This window comes from Zalophus californianus, chromosome 13 (genome assembly GCF_009762305.2).
Source record: "Zalophus californianus isolate mZalCal1 chromosome 13, mZalCal1.pri.v2, whole genome shotgun sequence".
Lineage (NCBI taxonomy): Eukaryota > Metazoa > Chordata > Mammalia > Carnivora > Otariidae > Zalophus > Zalophus californianus.
Window position 1 is genome coordinate 53,996,261 of NC_045607.1, and position 23,129 is coordinate 54,019,389.

The 23,129-nt window shown below is 38.0% G+C and overlaps 1 protein-coding gene across 4 annotated transcripts in view; it reads left to right on the top strand.

Annotated features, from left to right (window-relative positions):
• The window catches only part of FREM1 (FRAS1 related extracellular matrix 1), a 175,862-nt gene extending 160,047 nt beyond the window's left edge, over positions 1–15,815 (top strand). For 3 of the 4 annotated variants that reach the window (XM_027616577.2, XM_027616575.2, XM_027616578.2), the window contains 6 exons: positions 213–260; positions 568–672; positions 893–1,021; positions 1,496–1,611; positions 11,112–11,197; positions 13,479–15,815. In XM_027616577.2, the coding sequence (XP_027472378.2) occupies positions 213–260; positions 568–672; positions 893–1,021; positions 1,496–1,611; positions 11,112–11,197; positions 13,479–13,678 (684 nt within the window). In that variant the 3' untranslated portion in view covers positions 13,679–15,815. Of the gene's footprint in view, positions 1–212; positions 261–567; positions 673–892; positions 1,142–1,495; positions 1,612–11,111; positions 11,198–13,478 lie in introns of those variants that run through there. The other variant, XR_003523839.1, reaches the window with a different exon arrangement.
• The last annotated feature ends 7,314 nt before the right edge of the window (positions 15,816–23,129 follow it).

The following is a 23,129-nucleotide window of genomic DNA, read 5'->3' on the forward strand; positions in this document are numbered from 1 at the left end:
CTGAAACTATGAATGTATGAATCAACACTGGTAAGTTATGATTAGGTCCGGTGATTTTAAAAATTCTAATGATTCGGGCATGGAAAATCCTAAGTAACATATGTTTTAACATTTTTTTCAACACTAACAAGATCTTACTGAAAGGGTTTTACCCTGTTGCTAGTTGTTATTCAAACCAATTTTGTTCATATTTTGTACTTTGTTGATTTCAGGTTCTTCCATCCTCTGTTCATAGAAATGGAACCGACATCATCTATAATGTAAGCATAGTCTGAGAGAATCGCTAAATTTCTGTATTTCTGGATGCAAAATATTTAGTGAAATTATTATTTTTTTATTTCTTCTGTATTTATGTATTTCTCTTAAAAGCCTGTTTTGACATTTGTTTTTGAGGCTTGTTGGTCAGAAAAAAAAAAAAAACAAACCACCTTTTACCTTTTTGCTTTAACCCAACTTTTGAATTGCTCATTTTTCCAGCAAACGTTTTTGTTTGCTGTCTGGGTGTTTGCTTTCTCTTTATTGTTGTTTTCTGGTTTCCTCCTGCATCATGGAACGGTTTCCCTGAAGCTGGAGGAAGACGGCTCTCCATCTCACAAACGGAAGGCCAAAGTATCCATTATTCGTCAGCCACAAAAGACAAGCAAAGAGGCAGAGCTGCCTCAGGCAGATAAGGTAGAATCCACAACTGACTCACACTTCCCCAGACAGGTGGGGAAATCTTTTTACTTCCTATTCATCTTACAACAAGCTGTTTGCTGGGTTATAAAACAGCCTTCAGGCTTGGGGATCGTTTGCCCAACACAAATGCTCCCTAACAAACGAAGACCTGAAGGGGGTGAATGTGCGATCCGATTACATTAAGTCACATCTACGTTACCTCTCCTTCCCATAGGACCCGCTGCCCTCATTTCCAAAGAACTGCACACTGGAATTAAAGGGCCTTTTCCACTTCCAAGAAAGCCTCCGAAAGCTATACAAGTGTGATGGGGTTACGTGGAAAGCTTGGAGCCCCCAAAGCGAGGTGGGACACGGGATGAGCTGCGAAGGATCTCTGCTTGCTCTGTGCTCTGTGATATGCTGATAGACAGGAAATGATCTGACAGCTCTTGCTACATCCACCTGCCCTCCTTCTACTTTGAAGGTGAAGAGGAGAATATGGCCCAAGGGGTGTTTCACAAATCACAAAACACGTTTGTTAATCGATACAATTTAAGAAGGTGTTTACTCATTTTGTTTAATCATCAGAATGTCAAAAGTGTACAATTGAAATAGTGCTGACTTCAGTAGTGTTTTCTGTAAAAACCCATCACGTTCCTCAAGGTGGAGAATTGGGATAAGGGCTGACGTCCTTTCTGGTGACAGAAAAGGGCTGACGTCCTTTCTGGTGACAGAACTACTCTAGTCAGGTTAGGGGACTTATGGAACTCTTGATGCTGAGAGCAGACTCTAGATGGTAAAGACCATTCTGATGTGAACATGGACAACTGTATTTCAGGAGGTGGAAGGTAAATCCTGCCCAGCTGGTTGGCACCATCACTCAGGCTACTGCCACTCCCTGATCACAGAGCAGAAAGTCACCTGGAACACAGCTGCCCGAGCTTGCAAGGAACAGTAAGAAACCCTTTTTCACTTTAATGGTTTCTTTCATACTGTCTCTCTCTTTTCTCATGCAACTGCGGGGTCGCTGCCTTCACTGGAGCCTTGACTGTCTAATATCTACTTGGTTTTGTTTTAGGAAGCCCAGGAAAGTTCTGTAGTTCAGAATGGATTTGAGATTACCTTGATGATATATTTTGACGTATCTCTCTATGTGAAGACTGTGCCGTTGCCATAATTCTACGTTTTAGTTTCTCTCAATCTTTTGGAGAAAGTCAGAGGAGATTTTCTGAGTCAGCAGCTTTGCAGGTTCTATCTTTTTTTTTTTTTTAATTAAGTAGGGATTCCTGCCCAGTAATTTGAAAATACGTAGCAATGAAAGGTCTTATAGTATCAGACCTATGACAATGTCAGGGACAGTGATGATTATGGAACCAGATAAGTTGGACAAAGCGTCGGTGGGTAATGGAACACTTAGTGAAGGATGGCTTGTGGTCAAATCATGACAACAAAATTTATCTAGCCCAGAAGGACTTTAAAAATGCATACGTACCTATCCCTGACCACCAGCCCCCCTTTTTGCCTACCTGGATATTATCCAGAACAATGCAATGAGACTAATCTGCCCCATGGCTGGAAATGGAGACTTAGAGGAGTTCCTGGTGAATAGCAGTCAGATCTTGCACTTCATCAAATTCAAAAAGTTATGCTCATCTAAAAACACTGCTAAGAAAGTGAAAGGGCGAACCACATTTGGCAAAGCTCATCTCCAATTGTCCAACTGATCTAGGTCTCAAATCCAGAAAATACAAACAATTCCTATGAATCTGTAACAAAAAGACAAACCGATTCAAAAAAAAATAGCAACTGACTTGGAGACTTCACAAGAAAAGATATATAATTGATTGATAAGTGCATGAAAAGATGCACCACCATTAGACATCTGGGAAGTGCAAATAAAAACCACAGTGAAATACCACTTCACACCCACTATAAAACCACAAAGACTGACAGTACCACATGGAGTTCTCATATATGTTGGTGGAAGTGTAAAATGGTAACCCCTGTGTAAAAGTGTATAACCGCTTTGTAGAGTTGTCTGGCAGTTTTTTATAAAGTTACAAATATTTGCCCTGTGACCTAACATCTCTACGCCTAGGTATTTACCTGAAAGAGATAAAACTTTATGCTAAAGGGGTGCCTGGCTGGCTCATTTAGAGGAGTATGACTCTTGATCTTGGGGTCATGAGTTTGAGCCCCACATTGGGTGTAGAGATTACTTAAATAAATAAAACTTAAAAAATATATACTAAAAAAGACATTCACAAGAATTTCATAGCACCTTTTTTTTTAATATAATAATAATAGTTTGGGTATGGGGCTAGTCGGTTAAGCAGTTAAGACTCTGCCTTCAGCTCAGGTCATGGTTTCAGGGTCCTGGGATTGAGCGCTGTGTCAGGCTCCCTGCTCATCAGGGAGTCTGCTTCTCCCTCTGCCTCCCCTTGCTTGTTCTCTCTCTCTCTGTCACTCACTCTCTCAAATAAATAAATAAAATCTTAAAAAAATAATAATAGTTTAGGTCATTTGCCTTTTTGTTGTTGATTTATAAGGGTTCTTTATATTTTCTCCATCAACAAGGAAATAGATAAATATTCTTTTTCTGATAAATTATTTTATGAATGATAAAATGGAATGAACTACTAAAACCTCCAACAAGGTGAATAAATCTCAAAAACATGTAGAGAGGAAGCAACCCAACATAAAAGAGTGCATATTATATGATTTCATTTATATGAATAGGAAAAACTAATTTATTAGTTGGTGTTACAAATAAGAAAAAAAAAAAAAACAGTCATCCCTGGCGGGGATTGTAGAGTGACTAAAAAGTAGCATGAGGTAAGGTTCTAGAGTGGTGGAGATGTTCTACGTCTTGCTCTGGGTGGTAGTTACATGGATATATATATAATTGTGAAAATTCATTGAATTGAATACTTAAAATTTATGCATTTTACTGTACGTAAATTATAACTGGATTTTTTTAAGACTTATTTATTTATTTTAGAGAGAGAGGGAGTGAGAATCTTGATCCCACAACCCTGAGATCACCAGCTGAGCCACAACCAAGAGTTAGACACTCAACCGACTGTGCCACCCAGGCACCCCGTAACTAGATTTTTAAAGAGTTAATAAAATATTTTACAAGTCTGTGGCGCTTGGGTGGCTCAGTCGGTTAAGCGTCTGCCTTCAGCTCGGGTCATGATCCCAGGGTCCTGGGATTGAGCCCCGCCTCGGGCTCCCTGCTCCGTGGGAAGCCTGCTTCTCCCTCTCCCTTTTTCCCTCCCCCTGGCTTGTGCTCATTTGCTCCCTCTCTCAAATGAATAAATAAAATCTTTAAAAAATATATATTTTAAGTCTTTTTAAAAATTGGTCAAATTATCCACCCTTTTTTCACTGATGTATTTCATGTCTTAAGTATGAGTACTATAGAGGTTAATCAGTGGCTTTCAGGTTTTTGTTGATGAGTGGGTGCTATGAAGTAAGTTAAACTATTTTTTTAATTTTATAAATAATTATTGTTTAAATACATACATTCCCATATTGCTGTATGTTAAGGGACAATGAAGACATTCTTCCACCCAAGTAACTGGGTGTCCTACTTTTATTTAACGTTTGTCTTAATGCATTGATAGCTCAGGTAGGAAGAGTGGTATAGGTCTTTTTCTTTTCCTTCTTGAGGAGAGAGCTCTGGTGTGGAATGAAAAGCTCTCTGATTTAGCCAGGAGAAGACTGCAACATGTTACGAAGGGAGCGTATGGTGTCTATACTGACAAAAATGAGGGAGCGTACAGAAGTGCAGTTATACCATAGCCAAGGTTACCAGATCAAATGCTGCTGGGATTTGTTGGCAAAATATAGGTGAACAGAGCGACATTAGTCCAAACCTTAAGTTTGAAGGCAGCCTTACTGTTCATCTTGCAGTGATCCTCAACAGTTCAGGTAACTCTGCCAGCCTATAATGAAGCTCTAACCAGTTCTTCATGTTATGAGAAAAGTAAAGACAACGCGTATTGAGCAATATCTTTCCATTCCTTCATCAATGTTGGCATCAGGTCACCAAGTATCTTCTCTTAGAAGGACTGTTCTTTACTCTGATACTATGATCTTCTTGCTTTTTGGTGTCAAAATCCATTTTTTTGAAATCATGGCAATTTGTAATTATATTGATAACTTCATGGTGACCAACCTACATTGGTTTCCCCCAATATATTTTTTTATTTTATTGATCCATCTAATTGCAGCTGGTTTTAATGGTGAGTACAAAGAGTAGGAAGACTAGTTATGTACCTATTAATCTTGTCATAAATCTATGAATATGATACAGTTCCCTTGTCCCAATAATAAACTTGAAGCCCAAATTAATTTAAAAGTCTAGCTACTTCCTCATGCGTTTGCCCTAAGATCTCGTCTGCAACTTGGGTTTAAGCACGTTTACACCCTGATCATTTTACAGTAGCCTGACCTAGTTCTACATGCCTCCTTCACCAATAACGCCTTCCTTTGATGTTACACTGTATAGTTTACAGAATTCTTTCACCTCTACTAGCTTGTTTGATCCTCCCATCATCCTTCTGTGAGGGAAACACATATTATTATCTACATTCTACAGATAAAACAAAAGGGATTTGGAAAAGCAAAATCACTCGCTCGTGGACTTCATTTCTATTATAGCTCATAAGAATCGGGGCTATCTCGTCTCAGGTGAATTGACGAGCACACCTATGTTAACTTTGTGTTGAACTAACCTAAAGTAGGTTTCAAAACCATGTATTAGTATTTTGTATCTTTCACAGCAAAGACACACTATGATTTTTATTAAATTATGGACCCTAATTTCTTTTGGATTGGAATCAAAATAATCTTTCACAGCAAACTTAAGGTACAATCAGGTTCTCAGTTTATAAATTCATTCATTCAACAAATATTTGGGCACTTAATCTACTGGAAATGTCTAGACCAGACTGCATCTTAAAGTATCATCCCCCAGGATTGGCCCCACAGCCCAATAACTAAATCATTCTTCATTCATCAGTGAGCTGCAGAAAAATTGACACCACCTTTCTCCAGATACATCTGTCCTATATGGCAAGTCTTTATTAAAGATTTTTTTTATGTACTTGAGAGAGTGAGTGAGTGAGAGAGAGCATGAGCAGGGGGAGAGGGAGAAGCAGGCTCCCCATTGAGCAGGGAGCTCTACATGGGGCTTGATCCCAGGACCCTGGGATCATGACCTGAGCCAAAGGCAGATGCTTAACTGACTGAGCCACACAGGCGCCCCTATGTCAAGTCTTTAAACCCCTCATTTTATATCAGTAAGGTGTCATACAATCCTGACAATTCTTTCCCACATCTGCTTCTCACAAAGCTCTATTAAGAATGTGAAAGTCAGGGCGCCTGGGTGGCTCAGTTGGTTAAGCGACTGCCTTCGGCTCAGGTCATGATCCTGGAGTCCCGGGATCGAGTCCCGCATCAGGCTCCCTGCTCAGCAGGGAGTCTGCTTCTCCCTCTGACCCTCTTCCCTCTCGTGCTCTCTATCTCTCATTCTCTCTCTCTCAAATAAATAAATAAAATCTTTAAAAAAAAAAAAGAATGTGAAAGTCAGGGGCACCTGGGTGGCTCAGTTGTTAAGCATCTGCCTTCAGCTCAGGTCATGATCCCAGGGTCCTGGGATCGAGCCCCGCATCAGGCTCCCTGCTCCGTGGGAAGCCTGCTTCTCCCTCTCCCACTCCCCCTGCTTGTGTTCCCTCTCTCGCTGTGTCTCTCTGTCAAATAAATAAATAAGTAAAATCTTAAAAAGAAAAGAGAGAATGTGAAAGTCAGTGGCGTGCCTGGGTGGCTCGGTTGAGCGTTGGACTCTTGGTTTCAGCTTAGGTCGTGATTTCAGGGTCATGATCTCAAGGTCATGAGATGGGGCTCTGCATCAGGCTCTCGCTCAGTGGGGAGTCTCCTTGAGATTCTCCTCCCTCTGCCCCTCTCCTGCTCTCTCTAAAAGTAGATAAATAAATCTTAAAAAAAAAAAAGAATGTGAAAGTCACTAAACTTAAAATGGCAGCATTTAGCTTTCATTAAGTTGATGTCTCTGGATCTAAATGTAAATAATGTAAGTTACAAGCTGTATTTGTTGATTGCACCTATGAGAACATAAGTACAAATAGAAGGGTATTTTGTGCTATAATAACTATTATAAAATCTATTATAGCAATGATGGAAAATTTCCATCTCCCCTATTAATTTAAGGGTATTAAAGATCATATCTAGTAGATCAAACTTTGGTCTTATTAGCAGGTTCAGAGTAATTTATTCATATTATTTTGAAGTTATTTTGGTAAACTCATCTCAGGGAATTATTTTAAGCTCTAGAACTGTGCTTTCTTTTGATATATAAAACTGAGAAAACTTTCAGAACAAAAAAAAAGTTTCTAGGGACAATTGGAGTTTTTCCATCATATTTTAGAAAGAGACGAATTATGTATCTATCAGTAATAAAACTCTTTCAAATTACACATTATCTGTTTACCAGATTGGTCCAGAACTTAGAACATCTATCAAATACCATTTCTGATGGTATTCCAGAATGTGTAAGAGAGGTAAAGAAAATATATATGGTCTGAGATTTTTAAAATATCATAAAAAGCTTTTAATTTTCAAATTTTATTTGAAAAAATGAGTATGAATATTTGATCTGATTGTATTTGTGTGATACTTCACTATGCATTGTATTTCGAAAGGACGAGAATGATTACCCCAAGAACAGTTAATACTAGCTACAGACATTTCAAAAAATGACTTAGCGGCAAGTTAAAAGCAAACTAAAAGGAACAGGAAAAGATCTCCATGTTCCTTTGGCTCAGTTATTCTACAAGAAGTATTTTTGGGCGGCAGGACCACCTCTTCCGTATAATTTTTCTCTGAACCCCAAGACCTCCTCTACCATTAAACATGTTTTTACCATCAGATGGGCCTCCCTGCCTTCCTGGACCCATTACCTTTCAGGTTTATTGTGTTTTCTGCTTCTCCACCCTCTTTGTCTTGCAAAACCAGTATTCTTCACTATATCATACCCTTGAATCTAATATAACTCTGTTATGTTAAGAATAATGGAATGAAAATAAACTTTATATATATATATAAAAGGAAGAAAAATATGTATTCCTTTTATATATACATAGATAAAAGGAAGAAAAATATCTCTTCTGGGAATTATCCATTCCTTTTGTGATATAAAATTTATAATTTCACCATTTCACAACCTGGATATTTACCTTCTCATGAATTAATTTTAGGAGATGATCTTAGATTTTCTAATTAGAATTAATATTAATATTAGTATGTTTTTGATTTGGTATCAGGGATCATTATTCAATTCTGAGCTGTGTTTCCTGGGGCTCTCTTCCCTGAAGATCCTTTACAGAGGGTCATTTGCAGCACCCATGTTTCAAGAACAGCAAATTTTGCTTTTCTCCTTGTCCCTAATCAGATTGCTAACTCAACTCAATCTTTATCTCCAATCTCCTTTCCTCTCCATTGGTGTTTTATTATTTTTCCAACCCAGAGGAGCTAGACTCCTAGATTAGGTATTTCTTGAATTTACATATTGTAATCTCATCTGCTCATTTCCTTAGGCCGTCATTGTACATTTGGTAATTCTATTATTATAAATCATTATCTATAAAACCATTTTGTTTTCCCACAGGAGTGTCTGGAACCCCTGCTGGCCTGGCCTTAAAGAGTTAGTCTGAAATACACCTATACTTAATCAAAACATTTCAAAGAAGTAGATGTTTATTTCTTTAACTAGAAAAATTGAAGTTTCTGTTTTTATTACTACACTTTGAATGCCTTCAAATTTCAGAGCTGCCCAAAGTTTTTTATATGTATGTGTTTCTATGTTTTATTTTTCTATCTCTCTATACACATCTATATAGATAATGTTCACACTATTTGGTGTGTATATGGGCATAAAGGAAAAGGAATATTTTTGTAAAATAATCAACATACCAGTGCCTAAATATTTCTTTTACAAATAATTATGGTCTAACATGTTACATAACCTAAACACAGCTATCTTCCCATCTTGCTCTTTTGGGACTTTTTGCTTCTTGGAGAGACAAAAAAAGAAATCAAACTTGCACTTGACCAGCTAAAATGGATTTTACAAAGTCTATTTTCACAATATTTTCAAGACTCTTAAAGCAGGAGGAGATGTTAAATATCCTTGAATAAGCCCTGTCACTTCTAATGATGAAGGTGAGGCTGCAGTTATGGCTGTAAGGGAATTGGGCAGAGTAGGAAGAGAACTCAGATCTCCTTTGCCCTGTTCAATGCACCATATTTACTGAGGCAGCCCCTCGAGCCTTCCCTTGGCCTACATATTTGGCAGAATACCACACATTTGTATTCTGAGTTGTAAACCCTCAGCACGTTAGAATTACCATATTGGATGTGAGAAGGAGGGAAGAAGTTGGGCTCTCGTATCCTCTGTGACTGTCAGACAGGAGATGACAGTAAATAATGAGGTCAGAGCCAAGTCACAAAACCCAAATCCAGCAGCCTGAGGACATTCAGAGAAGGGGTGAAGAGACTTATGTATCTCAGAAGTCCTAGAAGTCACCACTGCATGATAGAATAATAAAGTACTGGTTTTAGTGGGGAAAAAATCATGAAGAAATGGATAGATTATGTTCTCCATATGTGATCTGGAAAAGCAGAGAAATGAATTGGAAGTTTGGAAAGACATAGGCAAAATGAATAAAATACCAATGGATATTAACCAGGCAAGATCATGGTGACTTTGTTTCTTGTTTGAAACTTTCTGTATTAAAAAAAGAAGAAGAAGAAGAAGAAGAAGAAGAAGAAGAAGAAGAAGAAGAAGAAGAAGAAGAAGAAGAAGAAGAAGAAGAAGAAGAAGAAACATAATCATTAGCTTTTTACATAAGCATTTTTAAAGAGCTTTTAATAGGCACCATTGGGGAATTAGAAACAACCAAATATTGCTTATAGGAATAATTCAGCTAGCTGCAGGAATAATTCATGAATAATTCTCATGCCTGTTATAATATCTATACTCAAAAGGATGAGAGATAACAATTGCTGGTAAAGATGTGGAGAAAAGGAATTCCTTGTGTTATAGTGAAGGGATTGCAAATTGGTGCAGCCATTATGGAAAACAGTTTGGAGGATTCTCAAAATATTAAAAATAGAACTACCATATGATCCAACAATTCCACTCTGGGAATATATCTGAAGGAAATCAAACCGTATGTTGAAGGGCTATCTGCACCCCCATATTTACAGCATGTTTATTATTTATAGTAGCCAAGACAGGGAAATCCAAGTGTCCATCGACAGATGAATGAATAAAAAAGTTGTGATACATGCTGCATGTATGCACAGAGGAATATTATTCAGCCATAAAAAAGAGGAATTCCTGCCATTTGTAACAGCATAATACTCATTGAGGGTTACACTAAGTGAAATAAACCAGATAGAGACAGACAAATACTATATGATCTCACTTATATGTAGTCTTAAAACCAAAAAACAAACTCATAGAAAAAAAGATCAGATGTGATTAGCAGAGGCCAGGGATATGGGGTGGGATATTTGGATGAGGTGGTCAAAAGGTACAACCTTTTGGTTCCTGGGATGTAACGTACAGCATAATGAGTTTAGCTAACACGGCTCTATGGTAGATTTGAAAGTTATTGAGAGAGTAAATCCCAAGAGTTCTCATCACAAGGAAAACAATGATTTTTCTTTCTGTTTTTTTTTTGATATCTAAATGAAATGATGGATGCTAAGTAAACTTATGGTAATCATTTCACAATATAGGTAAGTCAAAGCATTACTGTACACCTTAAACATAAAAACAATTCTATTTGGGGGGATATTTATATATGTTTATAAGAACACATGCTTTAACTTCTACACCACCTATGAAGTTTTGACAGTGAGACCATGCTCATTTCACTGAGTATGACCAAAGGGTCACAGGTATTGGGGTATTTGATTAAGTACACCAAGTGTAAAATGTAGGCCTCAAGTAATTTTATCTGAATAGTTTGGGTTACCTTACTGATCAAATTAACTGGATATTTGTCAAATTTGTGCCCGTTTAGAGATAAACTCCCTGCGAGAGGAGTAATATTTTGGCATGAATTTTTATAAGTAGGTAGTTGCTGATTTTTCTAAAAAGATGTTTAAAACCTATTGGATTTGTGCTTTAAAGCTCAGATAGTATAAAAAAAAAAATCTCACTTTCTTTGCTGTCCCCAATACCACCTTACAGATAGTCATTAAAGTAAAAAAATAGAGTATTCAAATCCTGGAAAGTTCTTTCTATATATACGCTTTTTTTTTATTTTAAACCGATTTGACTTCTGTTATGAATTTCATATCAACAGGAACATTGGGCTCCTTGTCACTGACGCTGTCCTTTTTTGTTTGTCTCCTTGTAGTCACCTGGGCAGCCTTGTGACAGTTCTCTCTAGACGGCACATGCGATGGCTCTGGGACATCAGTGGAGGGAAACCCTTCTGGATAGGCAAGTGTTTGCACTGTACTGAGGAGGGAGGCGAGAACATCAAGAGGGCATCACCCTCCCCTGGGCCAGATAATTGTGGCTCACAGTAACAAGCAACAATTAAATGGTTGGACAATCTATTTTTTCTTTTTTGGAGGGGGTGCCCGGTGGACAGTGTGTCTTTTAAACCTCAACTTGGGGTGCCTGGTGGCTTAGTCAGTTGGGCGTCTGCCTTGGGCTTAGGTCATGATCCCGGGGTTCTGAGATCGAGTCCCGCATCAGGCTCCCTGCTTGGCGGGAAGCCTGCTTCCCCTCTCCCGCTCATTCTCTCTCTTTCTCTCTCTCTCCAATAAATAAAATCTTTAAAAAAATAAAACTCATCTTAATGACACAATGCTTTGATTGGTAGACATGTATCTCAAAGAAATAATAAGGGATGTGGTTTGGTTTATAGGTAAGAGAATTCAACAAATCCTATTTCTAAAAGTAAAATAGGGGATAGTTAAATTATGGTATAGCCATATGAAGGAATATTTAATACTTAATGCTTTTGTAAGGCAATGAATATTAAAGACATGACAAAGTGCTTAATGTTTATGATTTCATCCAAGAAATACACGTTGGAGGTATATTATATATAAAATATGTAACGTATTTGTGACAGGGTGCTGGTGCTATGTAAAAAAGCAGAGTCCACAGCCACATGAAGCATAAAATAATTTAGAATAAAATATTTATATATGTGATATATATATATATACATATGTGCATGTGATATATACATATATAAAGAAATATGCCAAAGAGTTAGAAATGTTTACCCCTATTGACAGTTGTAGGTGGATCTTAATTTTATCCCTTGTTTTCTGAAGTTTTAATATCTTCTTCAATTTTAACAATAACACAATCTCTTCAGAGATAAAAATTCTATTTTTAGGAGTAGAATTCTAGGGGCATATCAAAGTGAGTATTTTCACCATCTATCCTAGAAGGTATTGGATTTCAGGGAACAATAATAAACCCAATCTTGGCTTCTCAAAATCTCTGTAATACTTAGTACATCTCTAAATTCTGAAATTTTCTGAGAGTATTAGGTTAAAGCTGGAGGAGACGTTTTCTCTGCTTCCATAATGATTGATTCAAGGCTCTATTCCCACAGAGTGCTTAGGCATAATATCTCCTCCTGATCAATAATGCAAGGAAACAATCCAGAAGGAGATAGTAGTTCATTTTATTCTACCTCAAAATATTGAGGGAGAATCACGGGAGAAGGTTATAGGCTACGCATCTAAGACTGTTTTCATGGTTAAACCCGGTTGGGAGATGTCAATTCATGCTTTTATATGAGACTCTTTCCTCATTGCATTCTCTTTGTTTCTACTATGAAGGGGAGTAAGGAGGAAGATTGTTTCTTTAAGAAAAATTACAAAAGCTTTGCAACACTAAAGTGCAATTTGTAAAATAGCCAGTGGGAGTAGAGAGGCAAGTTGAGAAAAGCTGCTTTTAGTTGGAATTATAGCAGGCTGAAAAAGAATCTTACATTCCAGACTAAAAATAATACCTAGTGAAGCTACTTTCAAATATGAAAACCAAGACATTTATATATCAAGAAAGAACAGCAATAGACAAGAGTGTACCTGTTTCCCTGGGATAGGAGTTCTGTCTGTAGAATAATGTGAATAATAATTACTGTTTACTAAACATGTATGTATGCCATGAACTTGACATGCATTATCTTATTTAATACTTAAAACAGCCCTCAATATACTATTTTTATTCCCCTTTCTTAGATGAGGAAGCTAAAACTTAGAGTGGTTAAGTAACCTGCCCAAAGATGGTCAACTAGTAGGTGGTAGATCTAGGATTTGGATTTGGATCTGCCTGACTCCAAAGCCATATGTTGTTTTGTTTTGTTTTGTGTGTTTTTTTAAATTTTTAAATTTTAATTTTTTAAAAGATTTTATTTACTTAGAGAGAGAGACAGAGAGAGAGAACGAGTGTAGGGGAGGGGCAGAGAGAGAGGGAGAAGCAGACTCCCCACTGAGCAGGGAGCCCAACCTGGGGCTCAATCCCAGGACCCTGGGATCATGACCTGAGCCGAAGGCAGATGCCCAACTGACTGAGCCTCCCAGGCACCCCCTCAAAGCTATATGTTCTTAACTGTGTTTCAGGATTCCCAGGTCCTGTTCTGTGTTTTAGAACATAGGCCCATGTTTGTATGTGATTCCTGAGCTTAGAGCAATAGACTGATATGATATTCAAGCATAAATGTAATATTGGCACATTCTTTGGTTCACATTAGGTTTGAATGACCAAGTGCGTGCTGGCCACTGGGAGTGGATCGGCGGGGAACCTGTCACCTTCACCAACTGGAGGAAAGGGCCCCCTCAACGTTTAAAGCGTGGCAAGAACTGCGTTTTGGCTCAGAGACAAGGGAAGTGGCAAACACAGGACTGTAGGAAGGGCAAGGCTCACAATTACGTGTGCTCCAGGAAACTCTAAACGTAACTGGCCTCACAGGTGCCCACCTGGGATTTCTCACCTATTTATTCACAGGATTTGTGCATATTGTTCAATACAAAACAAGGTGTCATGACTGACTTAGTACATTTTTTTAATCATAGTATATGAGTGATTCTATCTAGTAAAAAAGGAACATTGAAGAATATAGTTCCAGGAAGATTGATCAATGAGCATTTTTCAGGAAGAGATACAATTCTTACATCTTAGTACCTTTCAAAACAAATGCCTGAAGTATTATAGAAGATGTGCGTACTCCTACCCTGACCCCACTCCGTATCTGAGTTCACACCAAGTTCATGGTCCTTGGATTTTTTTTGTCCCAAGACCTCACGTTTTTGTCCCATCCTGAAATCTGTCCTGCAGGTGTTTGTACCACTTCAGTCTGAGGAAAGCTGACCCTACCAGCTCATTAAATCACAGCTGAACAGCAAAGGGTCATTTTGTCCCTTTGGAGCCCTTTCGAAAGTGAAACCTGAGATAAGAGGCTTGTAGATAAAAAAGGAGAATTCTCTGTGGTGGGAAAGGAAGGCTTTAGATGGGAGAATCTTGCAGATGGAAGCTCATTTGCAAAGCTCTAGTTCAGGTAAGAATTCAGAGGCTACCTGTACGTCAGGGGTCTACCCATCCCTACTCATGAGACAGATCTTTTTTTCCAGTAAAAATGTTGACATCTTACCATCTCAGAGCTAATCATTACACTTCCCCCAGCCTTACAGATTCATGAGAAATTTGAGGTAATGTGAACCTCTCTTTTCATCTGGGTATATGGTACAGACTAACATTTCTCAAGGACATTTGGAGTAGGGTTTATGTGAGTGATGGTTAACACATGAAAGAAAAATACTGCTTCCTCAGAAGTGTCCCAGTGAACTATGTTGATGAACAAAGAAAAATAATACTGAAAACAGAGCCCTTGAAAACCTACATTCTCAGAACAGATTTTGATATAACTTTGTGCCCTTAAATCTCTAATATTTCTAGAAATGGCATGCTAACCTGATTCTGTAACATAAAGTTCCCTTATTAATTTATAATATCAGCTGAATGAAACATTTTTGTAGCAGAAAAGTGTGTTGCAGCCTTACAGGAACTCCCTTCTGAAATCAAGGTTTAATTACAGGAAATTAGAAATTTATTTCTGAAGCATTTGCTCAGAATTTTCCTTTTTTCATAATCACTGAAAAATATGGTTGTGCCAAATGTAACTTACTCTATGAGTAATTCAGAGTAATTTCAGAGTCAAAATGGGGTTACCAAGTATACCAAAGCTTTGGTGCAGGTTTTATTAGAATAACACATTCGGTAAAACTAAAATAAATGAAAGAAATTCAGTCCCGTTTCTGGATATAAAACATGACAAACTTGTTTTATTTCTGCTCATTTATCAAGATTTTCGGTATGAGAAATATTTACAAAGAAAAGTGGGGATTATGTTTAGGCATTCCTACCTCTTACTTAAATTTAAAAGCATGGTGGCGTCGGAAGGCTCCTTACTTTAGGTATCCCAAGTAGGCTCTAGACTGATTACAACATCCAGGTCTCTCATACAACACAAGCACTCTCTGGTATTTAACCAAAATTTGCAAAACCCACCCTCCATACCAGCTCCAGCCCTTTCTGATCCACCGGCCTCTGCCATGTGGGAAGGTGACATGCCAGATAATGTAGCAAAGAGTTGGTTACCTAAAGAGTGATATCCTAGAAGGGAAAGTAAAAGCTCAAGAAATAAAGAGTTCAGGGGCCACTCCCTGCTAGAAATCCAGAGCTATACTAACTATTTAAAACTGGGAATCCAGAACCACGGCTGTTATGGAGAGAACCTGGTCAGCATGGTAGATTTTTATACTTGTCTGCAATGACAATGGTGTTTAATTGCAAATGCTGGCACAAGGCGAGAATGTTTTATGATTTTTGTAGCAACTAGAAATACTAGAATAATATTTTTAAATGTTCCTGATCATGAAAGCATCATTCAGGTTGTAAAATGCAAGTAATTGAATGAAGATACAAACAAAAATTCGGAGAAGTTGGGGGTGGGGCTGGGCAATATTTTTCATGACCTTTATTTCTTTCTCATGATTGCGCTTTGACTCAGGGGAAAAAAAGTAAATGATTGTCATAAAAAAATAAAGAGAGAGACAGGGGCACCTGGCTGGCTCAGTTGGTGGATCTCAGGGTTGTGAGTTCAAGAATCATGTTGGGTGTAGAGATTACTTAAAAATAAAATCTTAAAAAAAAAAAGTAAATGATGGTCATGGTTCTCTCCACCTAGATTGGTCACTGTCACCTGTCAGATTCTGGTGGGAGCAGGAAGGAAGGAAATGGAATAATGGTAGAATAAGGAATGGGTGATTATAAGAGAGAGGAGGGAAGGGTTGAGCAGGGAGAGATGGGACAGATGGTAGCTAAGAAGGAGAGCATCAGAAAGAAGGACCTAAATGCCACCCAGCTCTTCTCCCCAGATTTGAATACCAACTCAGGAAAAGCCCCCTCTACCCAAGGGCATCAACCCAGCTAAGTAGTGTGTAGCTTTTCAGAATCCTGTGATTTTTGTTCTTTAACCAAAACATACATATGTATATAGCATATATTTTGCTGAACATAAACTTAAAATCATATGATAATTATTTCATCTCCTTCCAAGGAGTGGTAAAAATGAACCAGGTGACATTGATTTACGTTTCTGTTTTTGTTTATTTTTAATACAGCCAAAAAGAACATGCACATATTTTCATTAACACTATGGTTTGTATAACTCAAATCAGGAACTGGTGCTGATTAATTTTTGCAACAAAGCAGCCTTTTAAATGTCCTGTCTCTAGCATTGTATCAAAATTAATAAACTTATTCCTACTTCTGAACTACTGTTGCTTTAGCTTTTCACATTTTATATTTATTCTAGCCATTGGAAGAAGGGATGGGAAGGGAAACTCAACATGTCTTTTTTTAATCCTTGCTGTTTAAATCAACCTTTAGTTACACGGCTTTCATCCATCTACCCAGCCACCCAGCCGTCAATCCATCTACCATTTATTCAATGAATATTATTGAATATCGAGTGCCAGCCCCTCACCTATTCTAGAGACTGGAGATATTACTGTGAACAAGATAGGAAAATAAAAGTATAAAAGCATAGTGTATACATGCAAATTTCTAATAGTTTTTTTTTTTAGTGTGAAACTCTTGATCCGGGAGGAAGTCACAGTGGAAATCATTGATTACATTATCCCTTTTCAGAGTTGAAGGGAAACACACCCCAATACAAACAGCTCAGCCTGTTTTATTTCTTTCCTGATTAATAAACTGTTATTACTTCCTGTGTTTATGATCAAGTCAAAATGTTACGGATAGCAGCTGTCCCATATTTCCTGTCTCCAGATCAAGTAAGGAACTAAAGTTTTCAAATCCAGCTGACTGATTTTTGCAACAAGACAAGCAGTAGGTGTCTCTGTGTCTTTGGGATCCCTGGAGTAACAGGAATAAAAAAAAAGAGAACAATGATATCATCTCACCTGATGTCCTTATTGTAGAACAGAGGACACGGAAGTCTTCAGAAGGTAAAGTGGGAGGAGATTAGCCCTAGAACCAGAGACCTCCAAATTGTAGGCTGAATCTCTTCAAATTATTCTACATATTCTCATTCTTACCATTCTGAGCAAATGGCTTGCTTATATTCCAGTAAAATATCTTTAAATGATGAGTATGATAAAATTGACATACGCTTGACAACATTATTGTAAGTAAAAGAAGATGGACAGGGAAGGCCATGTACCGCACAGTCCATTCATATGAAATGTCCAAAATGCGCAAATCTATGAAGGCAGCAAGTAGATTCATGGTGACCAGGGGGTGGGGGAAGGGAAAATGGAAACTAACTGCTAATGGGTACAGGGTTTCTTCTTGCAGGCGTGGAAGTGACCTGGAATTAGATAGTGGGGATGGTGGTACAACATAGTGAATACACTAAAAGAGCACTGAAGTGTGCGCTTTAAAATGGTGAATATGATGTTATAGGAAGCATATCTTGATAAAAATGCTATTAAAAATCGCCATATAAAAATTTATTTTAGAAAGCTATAAATGGGTTGATATATTTGCTGTGTGTTTATCTGACTCATCCAAGATACTTTTTCCAGTCTTTGCCTCATGTCTCACCCAGGTTTTTGTTTGTTTATTTATATAGTTGGTTAAGGGGAAGAGAATGTTGATTGGATGTACTGTTTAACTTACAGGACGGCTTTACTGATCTTCCTCCTTTCTCCCCATTAATCATGAGAGGGCTGTTATGGATGGCAGAGTGTGTCTGGATTTGTGTCATGTCTAGAATGCCATGATTTTCTAAAATTAATTCTACAAGTCTTTAGAACAGGATCATACAGGAAATGAATATACCCTCCTCGTAACTTACACATATAACTGTTCATTTTGAACAGTTTTTATAGGTCTTATATTCTGCTAGGCAATAAAGTCCAGTTTATCTTAAGAAAGAAAGGAACAAAAATCAACCAACACTTCCATTAAGGGCCTTATGGTAACCCACAATACTTTTTCCAAGCACTGAAGTATGAGTTCACCTTTTGCTTCTATCCCCATCTGTATTTTTGCTTCCCAAAGGCAATCAATCCCAACTTACACTACAGAAGAAAAATGGAAAAATATATGCCATCCCAAAACTAGTCAAAAGCAAGCCGAAGCAGCTATATTAATATCAGAGTAGATTTTAGAGCAAAGACTACTACCAAGGTTAAAGGAGTTTATTTTATAATTTAAACAGGTCAATATATCAAGAGGACATAATAATTCTAACATTTATGCACCTAATAACAATGCTAGAAATACATGAAAGCAAAAACTGATAGAAGTAAACAAATCTATAATTATATTCAGAAATGCTAATACCTTCTCAATAATTGATAGAACAAGTAGGCAGAAAAATCAGTAAGGATTTAGAAGTGTAGGGCGCCTGGGTGGCTCAGTTGGTTAAGCGACTGCCTTCGGCTCAGGTCATGATCCTGGAGTCCCAGGATCGAGTCCCACATCGGGCTCCCTGCTCAACAGGGAGTCTGCTTCTCCCTCTGACCCTCTTCCCTCTCATGCTATCTCTCATTCTCTCTCTCTCAAATAAATAAATAAAATCTTTAAAAAAAAAAAAAAAGTGTGGACACCAGGGGCGGCTGGGTGGCTCAGTCGGTTAAGCGTCTGCCTTCAGCTCAGGTCATGATCTCAGGGTCCTGGGATCGAGCCCCACATCGGGCTCCCTGCTCAGCGGGGAGTCTGCTTCTCCCTCTCCCACTCCCCCTGCTTGTGTTCCCTCTTTCGCTGTCTTTCTCTGTCAAACAAAGACACTGTTAACCAAATTAACCTAACTGCCATTGCTAGACCACTCCACCCAACAACAGCAGAATAGACATTCTTCTTAAGTGCACAGGAAACATTTGCTGGGGTGAACCATTTTCTGGGACATAAAATGAGTCTCAATAAATTTAAACAGATTTAAGTTATACAAAATACATTCTCTGACCATAATGGAATTAAATTAGAAATCAATAACAGAAGTATCTCTGGAAAACCCCTAAGTGTTTGGAAACTAAGTTATAAACTTATTCAACTCGTGGCTTAAAGAAGAAATCAACGGGCAAATTAAAAAGTATGGTGAACTGCATAAAAATGAAAACAGGGGCACCTGGGTGGTTCAGTCAGTTAAGCACTCGACTCTTGATTTCGGCTCAGATTTTGTGATCTACGGATTGTGGGATTGAGCCCTGTGTTGGGCCCTGCATTCAGTGTGGAGTCTGCTTGAAATTCTCTTTCTCCCTCTGCCCCTCCCCCTGCTCACGTTCTAAGTAAATAAATAAATAAAATCTTTTTAAAAAATTAAAACATAATAAAGTTTGCGGCATTCAACTACAGCATTGTGTAGGGGAAATTTTATAGCACTAAATGTCTATGTTTGAAAGAAGAAAGGTTTTAACTTCAGCTTCCACCTTCAGAAACTAGAAAAGGAAGACAGCAGAAATAAGATATAGAAAACATCAGGGCAGAAATCAATGAAACCAAAAGCTGGTTCTTTGAGAGTATCAGTAATTGGTAAATCTCTAACCAGACCAATCAGGAAAAAATGAGAGGACATAGATTACTAAGTCCCAGATAGCTTCACTATTTTTTTTCTTAAAATTTTTTTATTGTTATGTTAATCACCATACATCACATCATTAGTTTTTGACGTAGTGTTCCATGATTCATTGTTTGTGTATAACACCCAGTGCTCCATGCAGTACGTGCCCTCTTTAATACCCATCACCAGGCTAACCCATCCCCCACCCCCTCCCCTCTAAAACCCTCAGTTTGTTTTTCAGAGTCCATCGTCTCTCATGGTTCGTCTCCCCCTCCGATTTCCCCCCTTCATTCTTCCCCTCCTGCTATCTTCTTCTTTTTTCTTTTTCTTAACATATATTGCATTATTTGTTTCAGAAGTACACATCTGTGCTTCAACAGTCTTGCACAATTCACAGCGCTCACCATAGCACATACCCTGCCCAATGTCTATCACCCAGCCACCCCATCCCTCCCACCCCACCCTCACTCCAGCACCCTCAGTTTGTTTCCTGAGATTAAGAATTCCTCATATCAGTGAGGTCATATGATACACGTCTTTCTCTGATTGACTTATTTCACTCAACCTTACACTCTCCAGTTCCAGCCATGTCGTTGCAAATGGCAAGACCAGATAGCTTCACTATTGAATTTTACAAATATTTAAGGAAGAAACAGTACCAATTCTATAGAACTCACCCAGAAAATCTCAAAAGAATACTTTTTGACTTATTTATTCTATGAGGCCAGAATTACTCTGTTACCAAACTATATAAAAATATAAGAACACTACAGACCAGTATCCCTCATAATTATAGATAGAAAAATTCTAAACAAAAATTTACCAATTCAAAGCCAACAATACATAAAAAAAGGATATTACATCTTGATCAAGCCACTGTTAAGAAAATGACAGGCCACAGTCTGGGACAAAATATTTACTATGCATTTCTCTGATATCCAGGCTATATAAAAGAAACCCTCAAAAATCAATAATAAGAAATTTTTTAAATGGGCAGAAGATTTGAACAGATACATCACCAAAGAAGATATATAGATGGCAAATAAGTAAACTAAATATGTCAATATATTAGTCATTAGGAATTATAAATTAAAGCCATAATGAGATAGTATTACACACCTGTTAGAATGGCTCAAATTATAAAGACTGGCTGACCATACCAAGTGTTGGTGGGGATGTGAAGGAATTAGAACTCTTATATACTGCTGGTGAAATATAAAATAGTCCCACCACTTTGGAAAACAATTTCGTGGTTTCTTAAAAAGTTAAACATACACCTACCATGTGATCCAGCCATTTCACTCCTAGGTATTTTACCCAAGAGAAAAGAATGCATATTTCCATTCAAAGACATATATGAATGTTCATAGCAGCTTTATTTGTGACAGTCAAAACTATAAACAACCAAATGTCCATTATCATGTGAGTGGGTAAACAAATTATAGTAGATCCTTGCAATGAAATCTATTCAGAAATAAAAACAAGTGAGATGTTGCTACAACAACATGGATGATTCTCAAAATAATTATGCTGAGTCAAAGAGCCTGACAAGAAAGAACACCTAGTGTATATGTACTCTATTTATAGAAAATTCTAGAAAGTGCAAACATTATAGGAACAGCAAGTCAGGTGTTACCTGGGAATGGGAGAGGAGAACAGGAAAAGGCAGAGGAAAGGATTGAAAAGGGACACAAGAAAGTTTTAGGGGTGATGGATATATTCACTATCTTGATTGTGGTAATAGTTTCACAGGTATACATATAAATGTGTAAATCTATCAAATTATACACTTTAAGCACATGTTTGTTGTATGTCAATTGTATTTCAATAAAGCTGTTGAAAGAAAGAAACATTAATTTCTACAACATGGAAAATTTTCAAAAGAAAAGAGAGCCATAAGCATAACAATATCCTTATTTCAGGGCAGTAAAATATTGGAGTAAAATTATATGATTTAAATAACCAATGACAGGAGACCGCTTAACGGAAAATGATATTGTCTCCATTAAAGTGATAACTCTATCACATAATGTTATTTTCAAATAGCAGAATATAAAATAATGTATGCATCATTTTAATAGCTACATTGCGAAAAGCAAACTGACAGGGGAGACAAACAGGTGAGTTTATATCACAATTCCACCATTTACTCGCTATGAAACTTAAATTCTTTAAGCTTATGTTTCTCATCTATAATATGGGGTTAACAATAACTTCCTGGAAAAAATTGTTGTGAAAATTAAATGTGAAGCTACAAAGAACATGCCTGGAACATAGTAAAGATACCTTTTTAAAAGCTGTTGTGTGTATGAGAGAGAGAGAGAGAGAAGGAGTGAGAGAGAGAGAGAGACGCAAAGTACCTGGAAGAGAGTGACAAGTTTTTTTAAGATTTTGTTATTTGAGGGTGAGCACATGGAGGGCTAGGGGGAGAAGAGGGGTGAAGGGGGGGTGGGAGGGGGCTGAGGCAGAGGGACAAGCAGAATCTGTGCTGAGTGTTGGGCTCGATTCCAGGACCCTGGGATCATGCCCTGAGCCGAAGTCAGATGCTTGACCAACTGAGCCACCCAGGCGCCCCGAGAGAGTGACAATTTTAAACAGTGCTTGTGCTCACCAGTAAACAGGGAAGGAGGATCTGGGGGTGGGAGAGTCGGGGTTTTAAAGTTCCGTATGACAAGTGAGAACATTCCCACATGTTAGGACATTTGTGTTGAACGTGGAAATGGTTCCAGTTTTCGGAGAAATCCAGATGACCAAGGAAGCCCTTTTTAAAACCCCAATATGCCTTGCTTTCAGACATGATCTATGATACACAAATCTCATTATAAAGAGAGACACGCTAGCAGATGGTTTTTCACATGACAGAAAGAATTGTTTGTTGCTAAGGACTCGAAGGATAGTTCTTTTCTAAGAATGGCTCCTCCATGGAGCCATGTTTTCAGAATCTCCCTTTGCATTCAGTATTGAAGGAACACGCTTTCTCCATGTCTTGAGGATCCATCATGCTCCCAGATGAACATGTGAAGAATTAAATGGTGCTAAATGGAGAGAAAGGTGGTTCGGGTTGTATGGCTGTCAGGAAGGATTCAGGCTGGAAGTGAAACGACAGAAAAAACCAGCAGAATCTGGCTCCCAGGAACTCTCCTTGCCTACGGATTTCCTACCCACCAGAATCCTTGGGTCATTTTAGTGACTAGCCTCAAATAACAAGCTTCCAAGAGTTTCAGAGTTGAACCCAGAACTGAACTTTTGCAAATGTGACAAAGGCCTGCCCAGCTTTATGGCCAACGTGGGCCCAGGGTCAGGTACACAACAGAA